Source organism: Onychomys torridus, unplaced genomic scaffold (genome assembly GCF_903995425.1).
Source record: "Onychomys torridus unplaced genomic scaffold, mOncTor1.1, whole genome shotgun sequence".
NCBI lineage: Eukaryota > Metazoa > Chordata > Mammalia > Rodentia > Cricetidae > Onychomys > Onychomys torridus.
This window is the reverse complement of record NW_023414046.1, coordinates 2914615-2927860: the sequence shown is the minus strand read 5'-3', so window position 1 is coordinate 2927860 and position 13246 is coordinate 2914615. Positions and strand designations below refer to the sequence as shown.

Below are 13246 nucleotides of genomic sequence, written 5' to 3'. Positions count from 1 at the left end.
AGAACCCATATACCTATGGTTGGGTGGGGGTAAAAGCCACAAATGTGATAGGAGACAGCATATTGTTTTGTTACACCAAGGATTATTTTCGTCCTGTAGGACCAATTGTCTGGATAAAAGATGGTGTAAAAATATTTAATCTTATGAATGGGGGATATTTTGGTTGAATAAACTAACAGATCAATCCAAACACAAAAATACAGATTTCAACATAATCAAATATTCTTTAGAAAACTTTGACAATGGGAACTATAGTTGTAGAAAGACAAAAAAAGGAATGCCTGATGTACTGCTTATCAAAGTTGATATAATTGTACCTAAAATAATGTTATCTATTGCCAATGGTCTAGAAAATAACCTATGGCTTCATCCGGCACATGGAAGTCAACAAGAACAATCTTTTTTGTATCAAGGGAGAACAATATATTCCTGAGATTTGAAAAGAAACATGTATGGCACAGGAGTCGCTCAGAAACATTATTCACAACTAACAGGGAATAATATTGAATCCACTGGCATCCAAATTCACAAGGCTGCCCCTGATAATATTATCAATGGTGTTTTTCTATCAAACTGTTTATGCTTTGAATGTACAAATATCCATTCTTACTGTACCTCTGGTAAACAACTGCCTGTAGGATGGACCATTTTTTGAGAAAATACTACTTCTCCTGCCTTCCTGTGAGACATAAAGGCTTATAAGGAATAGGACATATTACACCCATTTTAATCAGTAAATCCCTACAACCCATCAATAGAACTGGGAGAACAATCTTTAAAAATAGTGATTATTCTTTACATTCATTAGATCCTGTAATTATTGAAGCCACTTCAGCTCTTTTATTGCCTATTCCAGAATCAATTATTGGAACACAAAGAGAATATCTAAATTGGCCTGTATGATTACTAAAACTACTAAGATAACTGCAAAAATATTAGTAAAAAAATCAACCAAGAGATGGGTGAACCAAGGACCACAGTATTATAATATAGAGCTATAGATTATTTGCTCCTCAAGCATAATCTTGGTTGTCAACAATTATCTGGCATATGCTGGTTTAATGTATCAGGTTTTTCTTGTACTATTGATGGTCAAATTAACTTTGTACAAGGAAGGAGATAAAAATCGCTCAAGTAACCTTTATGAGCCCCTCGTGGCCAAGAAACTTTTCTCCTTTCTTTGGTCCTCTGTTAACTATTCTTATAATTCTCTCATGTTTGCCTGTATTGATTACATTAGCCATAGTCAATACATTCAACCAGGGCCTCTTTTATGGCTTCTATTATTTCTTTAGAAACTTAGAAATGGGGAGATGTAGAGAGCATAGAGCCTACTGTACACAGAAAAGCACTGGAGAACCCATGAAAATTCAACATGCAGCTTACCTCTTCAATGGAATGAGGTACAAAGCTGCTCTTCCTGGAACACTAGGAATGATGTTGTTTTAAAACCTGGTTACCCTTTGGCATCTTATGAGACAAACTCTGCTTTATCTCCCTGAATTTGTTTGTACTTAATCTGTAGTAGCACAAGCCCATAGGGTCAAGGAAATTGGCTCAATCCAGTTGCCAAGGCACACACATAACATACTTTCTTGTGAGCCAACCTGGAGTATGCCTGAGGGCCTAGCAAAAGGTACCATCAGAGTTTCTGGTCACTGCCAGAGTTCCTAATTATGCCCAGACAATGAGGGATGACCATGCAATGTGACCAGATTGGGACACTGCTTGGGTGCTGTGGGGAGAGAATATAAGTAAGGCCTTCCCCATTATTGAATAAACAAGCCTGCTATTTGCCTTCAACTGAGTCCCAGTGTCTATGTTGCCTTCTCATTCCCTCCCGCAAGGGAGCAGTTAGGCTCAAGCAATAGCTGGCACCCTATATGGGGTTTCTGTTACTTTCTCTTTCCCAGTGCAGATTCTGGTCATCTCCCTCCCTTAAATCATAGTGCTTGACAGAGCCCCCAAGATGGTGTTTTGGTGAGAAGGCCCCTCAGTGTTCTTTTGGTCCCTTCAGTTGGTAAGTGCTGGGACTCATATTTCTTTCCTTTTGTGTTGTCTGTCATGTTTGTCTACACTTGGTTCCCCGTGCACCTCCACATAAGGAATGACACCCCAGGAGGTGGAACCAAGGCTCGGCAACCAAATATCATTCCTCATCAAGAGACACCTTGTGGTTGTGGCCTAAAAAAACACAAAAGTTACACACTAAGCACAAGACATAAGGGTCCAATACAAATTTTCAGAACTGTTGATGGTCATCTTGTCTCTGATTGCTGTTCACTTGCTGTTTCCCTCTAAAAGATGGGTAATCTTTACATCACTCCTACCACTTCCATGTCAGATATCTCTATAATATCTGATGAGGAGGAGACAGTCAGTTTGGGCCCCTCGAAGTCTGTCAAGGGGAACACAGCTGTCATTAAGTCATGTGGTACTGCCCCCTCAACTCTACCACCACCATGGGCAGCTATGCCTCCAACAAGGTATTCTTGGGGCTCTGTACCAGTACCCACCTGCTTCAGGAGGTAACTATTCTCCCATGTCACCAGGCATCTTACAACCCTCACAGCCTGTGCCACTGTCAGTCCACAGGCCCGTAGAAGCTTCCCACTGTGGACAGCTAACACACAAAATTTTCCAATTAAATCAGATAAGTACAGAGGTTATGGCCTTTGACTATTTTTTGAAAATGTTTGGCATGATATAAAAAGGCTGTTTGATCCCCCCTGGATTTTCACTTATATTTTGAATGGCTGGGTGGTACTTTTAATTTTTCTTTTTTAAGTGTCTCCTACAGCATATCTGGCAACAACAGGTGGCCACAAAGGTGACTCTACAGGTGTTACTATCTCTTAGACATCCAACTCATAGCTCTCCACAGGATTTTATGCATTCCTGGCTTTCTGAAATTCATAAGGCTACTGACTGACCAACCCCACCAGGGATGATCTTCAAGGGCTTATAGTCAAGGATGGATAAGAGCTTGTTTGGCAAGCCAACCTAAGATAGGCACAGTCCAGTTGGTGAGCCCCTTTAGGCAGGGTCAACAAGGCTGGAGCATAAAACTTCAACTCCCACTGAGCACCCACATAATAAAATGAAAGGGTGGATATGAATTAGGACAGGCCTATAGGGTCGAGGAAAATCACTCAAACCAGTTCCCAAGGCATGCACATAACATACTTCCTTATGAGCCAACCTGGAATTTGCCTGAGGGCCTAGCAACAGGCTCTGTCAGAATTCTTGGTTGCTGACAGAGTTCCTGATCACGCCCAGCCAATGACAGATGACCATGCCATGCCACCAGATTGGGATATGCTTGGCTACCAGGAAAAGGGTATATAAGCCCTCCCCCATTATTGAATGAGTCTGCTGTGTGCCTTCAATTGAGTCCTGCTATGTGTGTTGTTGATGCCATGCCTTCTCACCCCCTCCCCCCTAATGAGGGAAACATTAGGATCAAGAAACAATTATCCAAGACCATTTTTTTGTAATCTTGAGCATTGTTATTAGGCCCTAAAAGCCTAAGTGACTTCTATGTTATCTTAGGGCCAGGCCAATCCTACCACCTATAGGCATTATGTTTACCTCAAGGAAATTCCCTAGACCCTAAATCTTGGGCACTATCTCTGGGTCAACAGTATCCATGCTTGTGAAACTGCCATATATACTTTGTAAGAAATTGCAATGCAAACATGTCTTAAATTATTGTGCACTTGGGACTGAGTTCATTTCTTTCAAAAATTGTGCTGTGCTTAAATATGACTAAAGGAAAATGATCTGGGTCAGACTCTGGAAGTCCTGGTCCAGCATTAGTTACAATAAAATGGGGCTGAGCCGAGTTTCATTCTTGTCTTTTCATTGACCATTTTTTTCCTGCCTGCTGTAAAGCCTGCGAGAATCAATACAAACTGAGAGGGAAAATTACTGGTAGTATTCTACACAGTAAATTTTAATGATTATAGCTGTATCTGTGGAGCTTGAAAAACTACATTTAGTGACAGATCACATCTTCAGTTGACCTTTAGGTGATCAATAACCAAGAAGCTTTTTAGGATTAGTACTCACAGAATCTAAATGCTACTCTCTAGAAAAAGTTAGTAGTAAAACATGGAAGTTGGAAAGGAAGAAGTAACTGACATCAAAAAAATTTTTTGTGTCCAAAAAAGGAGAAAGAATACTTTTGAAACATGAATACATATATATAATGTTGCTATGTTATGTTTAAGGGAATATTCTGGCAACCAGAAAATGAATGAAAAAAAAAAATCAGGAAAAGGGCCAGTTCCTAAGATCAGAACCTTAGCAATAATGGTGACATATCCACAGCACCACTGTGAGTGGAGCAGCAGGGCTGCAGGTAAAGTACTCCAGGCAAGATGCTACACCACCACCACCACCCTCTGGACTCAGTAATATACAAGACCTATTACACTGCCCAAACCTAGGGAATCTTTCATCCACCCCTGGCCAACCACGCCCCACAAAATCAGCAGCCCCTAAAGGCACAAGCATCACCTTCACCAAAAGAAGAGGTGAGTGACGACTGGTCTCCCAGCCAAACTGCCCCAATCCCTAGACCCTAAGCCCTAGAACACCTGACCTTTCCATCTCAGCCCCAGCAGTCAGAAGGCAAGGTCCTGTGGGCAAATTGCTACACTACCACCACCATCCATTGGACCCCCTAACCTACAAGAACCAGTCTGTTGCCAAGATGAACAGAACCCATCATCCCACTGGCCATCCATACCCCACAAAATCAGTAGCCCCTGGAGGCACAAGCATCACCAGCACCAATGGGAAGGAAAGTCCCTATAGGAACAAGCACCACCTCCACCATTTGGAAGAAGAGTCCCTACAGACACAAGTACCACCTGTACCAACTGGAAGAGCAGCCAGCCGTGGTGATATATTGTGTACCCTAACGAACTTGCCTGGGGATTAGAGGACAGAGCCAGCCACTAGGTTAGACATAGAGGCCAGACAGTGGTGGCACACACCCTTAATCGTATCACTCAGGAAACAGAGATCCATCTGGAGCTCTGTGAGTTCAAGGCCACACTGGAAAAAGAGCCAGGCAGTGGTGGCACATACCTTTAATCCTAGTACTGGGAAGCACACATGCCTTTAATCCCAGGAAGTGATGTCTGGTCAGAGAAAGGTATGTAAGAAGTGAGAAAACAGGAACTTAGTTGAAGAAATAATAGGATAAATGGGTAGATCATTGAATCTATACTAAAAAGAAAAAGGGAAAGATATAAAAATGACAAATTGGAACTTTTATGAAAAGGAAAAAGAATATGAATGTGATAAGAAAAAAAGATCAATTTTTTAAATCTACTTTTAAAAAGGAACTACTTGTTTTAAATAGGATAAGTAATGAAAAATTTTTTTTGTCTGAATTTGTCAAATGTTACTGGACTGGGCATTATTATAGATAATAGGAGTTTTTCACCTGAATCTGTCAAATGTTAATGGACTAGACATCATTAATGTAATCTTGACTGTGTATATTGTATATACTTATTGGATATGATTTTTCTTGTATTAGTTATAACCTTTTTTAAATTTTAGACAAAAAAGGGGAAATGTGGTATTATGTTCCCCCAAAATATTGTGTGTTCCCCAAAATAAACTTATCTGGGGTCAGAGAACAGGACGGCCACAATATTAAACATGAGGATAGGCAGTGGTAGCACACGCCTTTAATCCTAGCATTTCAGAGACAGAAATACCTCTGGATCTCTGAGTTCAAGGCCACATTAGAAACAACCAGGCATGGTGACACACGTCTTTAATCACAGAAATCCTGCCTTTAATCCCAGGGAGTGATGGTAGAAAGTAGAAAGATTATATAAGGCGTGAAGACCAGAAACTAGCAGCATTTGGCTGGTTTAGCATTTGGCTGGTTAAGCATTCAGCACAGTTAAGGGAGCAGCACAGTTCAGCTGAGAGCCATTTTGAATGAGGATTCAGAAGCTGGCAATCTGAGGAAACAAGACCAGCTGAGGAACTAGCAAGGTGAGGTAGCTGTGGCTTGTTCTGCTTCTCTGATCTTCCAGCATTCACCCCAATAACTGGCCTCAGGTTTGATTTTATTAATAAGACTTTTAAGATTCATGCTATACTCAACCTCTTTAGACTAAGGATTTCATAGAGGGTAAGAACATGGCTGGCTTGTTCTGTTTCTCTGATCTTCCAGCTTTCACCCCAATATCTGCCTCTGGGTTTTTTATTAATAAGAGCGTTTAGGAATTCGTGTTACAGCCTACCCTTAAACAGCCCTCTCAAACACCATTAGCTGATCTATAGGCACAAGCAACACCTGCACCAGTCGGAAGGTCAGGGATAGCCAAAAGCTATTCCAGTTGGAAGAAAAGACCCCCTAAACTACAAGAACCAGTCTGCTGCCCAGATGAACAGAACCCATTCTATAGGCACAGGCACAACACAAACAGTTGGAAGAACAGATACCACTGGCACAGTAAAGCCTAAAATAGCCAGAAGAACTGGATGATACACTGTATCAAGGAACCCAATCCCCCAAAAACCATAGGTGAGATAACTCTACATGACCTGACAATCACCAGAACCCTTGGCCATGCAGGGCAAAAGACAATAAATATAAATATTTAAAAAAACAAAAGACCCATCCAACAAATTATAAGAATCAACACCTGTTCCTACAATTATCCCAAACTCAGATGGGTAAATAGCAGTGTAAGAATACATTCAACAACATAAAAGAGCAACATGGCACCACCAGAGTCTAGTGATTCTGCAACAGCAAGACCTGAATATCACACCACAGATGAAGTAGAAGAAAAAGACCTTCTAAATAACTTCATAAAGATAGAGGCCCTTAAATAGAAAATGAAAAATTTCCTTAAAGAGGAAAAGACAAACAAAAAATTGGAAGAAATCAATAAATTCCTTAAATAGAGCCAAGAAAAGATCAAACTCGTGAAAGAGACAGTTCAAGACTTGAAAATTGAAAGAGAGGCAATAAGGAAAACACAAATCAAGGGAATTCTGGATATGGAACATGAGGGGAAAAGAACAGGAACTACAGAGGTAAGAATAACCAACAGAATACAAGAGATGGAGAAGAGACCCTCAGGTGTTGAAGACACAACAGAGGAAATGGATTCATCATTTAAAGAAAGCACTTTCTTTGTGATTAGTATTGCCAATACTCCTGAATGAAGTATAAAACCATAAAACAGAATATCTTCAATGATATGATGAAGAGGTTGTCTGAGCCAGATGTGTTGGCAAGTATTTAATCCTAGCAATAAGGAGTCTGAGGCACGTAAATCCCATGTAAGGCTAGGCTTTGATCTACATTGTGAGAATCAGACAGTCGGGGCAATAGACTGAAATATTTACTCAACAAAACAAAGCCTAAACCAAACAACACCAAGACAATTTAGCCATTCATCCATGGAAAGAGCACTCTTGTTGGACCAAAGAGAGAACAGAAAATTAGTCAAATTTCATTATATAGTTGAGTGAACAGAATTATTTTAAAAATGATTTCCAATTCTGTCCTAATCTATAGTATGTGTGTTAACTGTAAATATAGTTTGCCTTGCTTTTGCACATTCTAAGATGTCATTAAGAATTTAGAAAATGAAGACACATTTCGGAATGCAGCATTTATATTCTAGATCATATATGGTCCAGACAGAAAATTAATATGGAGTCAATATTTGCTCAATAAATAGTAATATTTTCATTATTATGGGACTTAGCAAATTACACTGTCAGATCCAACTAGTCTGCACTGGTTCCTCATGGTACTAATCTCTACTAAACTCACAGTGGATGCCTAATCCCCAGGGACAAAGGCCACTTGTTCAAATAGGCTAGTGATACAACAGGGGAGGTAGAAAGCATTCAGTTTAATTCCAGTTTTGTAATTGCTATAATACCATGAGAACCATGTTTGCAAATAAGACATAATGGAAATCCTTTTACAGATTTTCCTTCTGTAAATATTCTGATAACCATAATATAAATAAAATAATCCCAGTAAGTCCCAGGTCATATGATCTACAGTTTACTGGCATGTCTGGGTACCCACAACAGAATGTTGAGAGGGAGTGTCCTCCTCCTCAACAACAGGGGCAGACTGCACTCCTGTTTCAGTTCAACCTGCACATTTCTCAGCCCTGCAGCTCAACTGAGCCTCTGTTCCCCCCAAGGCACAGTTGACTTAGGACTTCTCCAGGTTGTCCCACAGGATGTCCTGCAGCTGAAGAGAGGTTTCCTATTTCTGCAAGATCCTGTCTGAGTCCTGTCTGGTTCTTAAAAATGTAGCCCACAGCAGTCCCTCTGGGAATTGCATTCAGGCTCCTGTAATCTGGTTTTGTCTAGGGGCTTCCAGAAATGAGTCTGAATTTTCCCATCCAATAGAGCCGGTTTCAATTGCCATCACTCCTCTGATAATGTAACTGACCTTGTCCCACTAACATTCATCTATCCCATGCTGTCCATGCTCTTTTCCACACAGACCAAGCATTCAGGGTACTCTGGACTTAACGTATTACCTATTTGTCTGTCACACGCTTCCTGACACAACATATAAGAACTGAGTGCATAAACTGTCAAAAAGGAAGAAAATATTGTGATGGGTAAAAGGTGACCTGTATTTTCACTGCACATAACCTTACAAATTTGCCACACCACCATAAAATCTATGCTAAATTACAGTAATGATCTCAAGGTCATGAAGCCGAGCAGCCTCGATCCACTGACCACCTGAACTGAAATCCCCAAAGTCTATCCACCTGATTGCACTGTTCATATTGTTAAGGGCCAGTACAGAAGTCGAACTTTCCACTGTCTCCTTTCTCAGGTTCAACACCCCTTTTGCAGCAGCTTTGATATAAATTGTCTATGACCATTTGAAACCAACAGCCCAGGTTTAACCAAGATTGTACTAACCATGAGCTCATGTATCCACAAACTCCAATACTGAACAGCAAATGTTTCCAAACAATACTTTCTCATGAGTTGAATGAAACTTGCTTCTTGTATTAAAATCTGTGAAAAAATTAGGTAATGGTATGGTTTTGTGTACTGTAAAATCCATCTTGTCTAAGGTCTACAATCTCTGAGCCTTCCTCTTTTTAGTATGAATACAATGCTTTGGAGGAGTAAATATTTTTCAACACTTCTCAGCATTTTTCCATCATTTTTCAGCATATTTTCTTGGGAATATGTAAGGTAACACAAGCATGGATATTGTGTCTAGTTCATAGGTTTTTCTCTTAAAAGCTTCATGGTTCCATGATTTATACAAATTGACTGATCCCTGACATTAAGCTGAAAAAATGAGTCCTTTGTAACGCTTTCTTTCTTTTTTTTTTTCTTTTTGTCGGAGCTGAGGATTGAACCCAGGGCCTTGTGCTTGCTAGGCAAGCGCTCTACCACTGAGCTAAATCCCCAAGCCCTGTAACGCTTTCTTAATGACTTGTGTTTCATGATGAATTTTCAGGGATTATATATAATATTAGCAGTGATTAAATGATTTAACAAAAAGAACTGAAATTCAATTTATTCCTTGGGGCATGTAGAATGGAATTTTAAGGTACAGCAGGACAGGAGAACATCACAATGTAGTATAGTATTAGGCCACTGGTAGCCTGATTTTGAGGGTGATTGGAGTTTGGTTGAATCATGTTGGAAGTTCAGAGTCATATAAGGAAAGAGCTCAGTTTGGATGATTTTTATTTATCCAGTTTGCAGCTGTATTTTATTTGTTCTTTTACAGTCCTATATCTCAGTCCTCCTTGAATTCAAGGAAGACAACAGCCTTTTCTCTTAGGTTCTCCATGTAGCTGTGAAACTAATTAGTCTTAATAATAGATATTAGGACGAAAGCTGAAAAATCAGAGAATCAAAGCATCCACAGTCACTTCTTACCTCTCCCAATCTTCTGACTTAAAGGGGGAGGAGGGATCCTGTTTCCACTTACATTATATTCCTGTCTCTACCTCCCTAGAGCTGAGATTAAAGTAATGATCTTCCCAACTGCTAGGATTAAAGGAATGAGCCTCCATTGCCAGGCTCTTATGGGTAACTAGTGGCTAGCTCCACCATTTGATCTCCAGGTAAGCTTTATTTGTCAAAACATAAAAATATGTCATACAACACACCAAGACTTTACATTCTATCTGTATGGAGCACTTTTAACTTATGGTACTGAATCTGGAGCAGTGAGCAAATACAATCTAACCTACTTTAGTGACTCAAATGCTTTCTGATATCTATTTTCTGTTGTACAGCAAGTTTGGGGAAACAATTGCTTAAGCACATGTTTAGTGAGACACTTTTACTGGGGAGATGCAATATACATGGACAACTACTCACCCAACAGAGAACTGAAAAGAGAACCAAGTCAACCCTGTTGAATCAATGAGCTTTATTAGGGTTAATACAACGAATATCAGGTAGTAGTTGCTTACTAGAGCACAGGGACAAAAAACAGTTATCATGAAGTTCTAAACCAGCATGGGATACAGCATATACATACAGAATAACAGAAGCACACTGCACATCTGTAAGCATATGTACTACTTAAAGAGCATCCTATCTTGGTGGATCATTTTGACAAATCCTATTCAAGGACTAGGATCTGAGTTTCTTCATTTGATTTAAGCACACTGAATCCTGTCAGTTTCAGGGATTTCTTGAAGATTTTTTGAGGTGTACATTTTGACTTAGTTCCTGTAAAAGACACATGCCTTCAGTCTCAAAGAAACTGCTACCTAACAGCACATTCTCCAGGTTTCTGTGTTTTATCTTAATTATGAAGCAGGTAAGGTTGCATTAAGTATAAAAAGTTGTAATGAAATTTTTCCTACATTCAAACAAAACATTTTCAAAATTTCCCTCAGTATAAATTCTGGATGTAGTCTAAAATTTGAACATTACTGAAAAGCTTTCATAACTTTCTTATATTGATAATTAGACTTGAGAGACAGTAAAGGCTTTTCTTCATATAGTACATAGTAAGCTTTCTCTCTTGCATAAAAGATGAGTTCTCAGGGTGGTTATGTGGCAAAGATTCTTGCATATAATATATTGTAAGGTTTCTCTTGTTTATGAACACTCTAATTTCTTCTAAGAGATGAGAGCACATGTAAAAGATTTTTTAACATCCAATACATATGTAGGCTTTCTCTCTTTTATGGATTCTCTGATGTTTTCTATGGTCTGAGCAACTGATAAAGGGTCTGTCACATTCACTACATTGGAAAGGTTTCTCTCTTGTATAGATTCTCTACTGAGGTCTAAGATGGCCTTTCTTGGTAAAGGATTTGTAACATTCATTAGATTTATAAGGGTTCTTTCCTGTATGAATTCTCTAATGAATTCTAAGATGACCCTTTTGCATAAGGATTTGTGACATTCACTGCATTTGTAAGGTTTCTCTCCTATATGCATTCTTTGATGAGTACTATGAATGTCTCTATGAGTAAAAGATTTCAGATTCACTGGATTTGTAAGGTTTCTCTCCTGTATGCATTCGCTGATGAGTACACAGACTGCCTCTTTGGGTAAAGGATTTATCACATTCAATACATTTGTAAGGTTTCTCTCCTGTATGCAGTCTTTGATGAGTGCTAAGACTGACTCTATGGGTAAAGGATTTACCACATTCAATACATTTGTAAGGTTTCTCTCCTGTATGCAGTCTCTGGTGATTACTAAGACTGCCTCTTTGGGTAAAGGATTTCTCACATTCACTACATTTGTAAGGTTTCTCTCCTGTATGAATCCTCTGATGAGTTCTAAGAGATGAGGCAGTAGTAAAGGATTTGTCACATTTAATACATTTGTAAGGTTTCTCTCCTGTATGTAGTCTCTGATGAGTACACAGACTGCCTCTATGGTTAAAGGATTTATCACATTCAATACATTTGTAAGGTTTCTCTCCTGTATGCATTCTCTGATGATTACTAAGACTGCCTCTTTGGGTAAAGGATTTATCACATTTACTGCATTTGTAAGGTTTCTCTCCTGTATGGATCCTCTGATGAGTTCTAAGAGACGAGGCAGTGGTAAAAAATTTGTTACATTCAATACATTTGTAAAGTTTCTCTCTTGTATGCAATCTCTGATGCGTACACAGACTGCCTCTATGGGTGAAGGATTTATCACATTCAATACATTTGTAAGGTTTCTCTCCTGTATGCATTCTCTGATGAGTATTAAGACTGCCTCTTTGGGTAAAGGACTTATCACATTCACTGCATTTGTAAGGTTTCTCTCCTGTATGAATCCTCTGATGAGTTCTAAGATGTGAGGCAGCGGTAAAAAATTTGTCACATTCAATACATTTGTAAAGTTTCTCTCTTGTATGCAGTCTCTGATGAGTACTAAAATTGCCTCTTTGGGTAAAGGATTTCTCACACTCAGTGCATTTGTAAGGTGTTTCTCCTGTATGCACTCTCTGATGGGTTCTAAGATTGTCTTTCCGAGTAAAGGATTTCTCACATTCACTACATTTGTAAGGGTTGTCTCCTCTATGAATTCTCTGATGAATTCTAAGACTGAATATCCTGATAAAAGATTTGTCACATACATTGCATTTATAAAGCTTCTGTCCGGTATGATTTCTCTGATGAGTTCTAAGATTCATTTTCTGGGTAAAGGATTTATCATATTCACCAGATCCATAAGGTTTCTTTCCAATACAAATTTTCTGATGCAAATGTCTTTTAAATTCTGATTTCTGGTAAAAGCACTTAGGACAGTCTGTACATTTGTAGGATTTCTCACCACAATGGAATTTGCAATGTACTTCAAGTTGTGATAAACGTGTAAAGGATTTACTACATTTTGTACATTTATAGGGTTTCTGTCTAGCATGAGCTCTCTGATGTCTACTAAGACTTGAGTCTGTCTTGAAGCAGTTTCCACATTTCCGGCTTTGGTGTGGTTTCTTTCCACTATTGGTTTGTTTCAGTGTGAGTTTATGTTGAGACTCAAAAGATTTACCAAGCTCTGTGTTTTTGTGTTCTTTCTTTCCTGTGTGGACTCTTTGATTTTGACCTGGAAAATTGCCACAATGAGGAAAAACAGGAATTAAAGCATGATTAAGAGATTTAATGACTGATTTGCCTTAAGTTTTCTATCACATATAAACTTCCAATTCTCAGGGATAGATCTCTCATCAGAGGTCTATTCCATCTCACACCATTAAAATGCATGTTCAGAACACCTGTCTGAC

At 39.1% G+C, this 13246-nt stretch overlaps 1 protein-coding gene across 3 annotated transcripts in view; it reads right to left on the bottom strand.

Annotated features, from left to right (window-relative positions):
• Positions 1–13246, bottom strand: part of LOC118576636 (zinc finger protein 160-like) — a 45257-nt gene that overhangs the window by 12423 nt on the left and 19588 nt on the right. Inside the window, exon 5 of one of the 3 annotated variants that reach the window (XM_036176828.1) lies at positions 11411–13068. The exons of the other annotated variants lie outside the window; for them this stretch is intronic. Coding sequence (XP_036032721.1) covers positions 11483–13068 — 1586 coding nt within the window. The 3' untranslated portion in view covers positions 11411–11482. Of the gene's footprint in view, positions 1–11410; positions 13069–13246 lie in introns of those variants that run through there. 3 annotated transcript variants of the gene reach the window in all.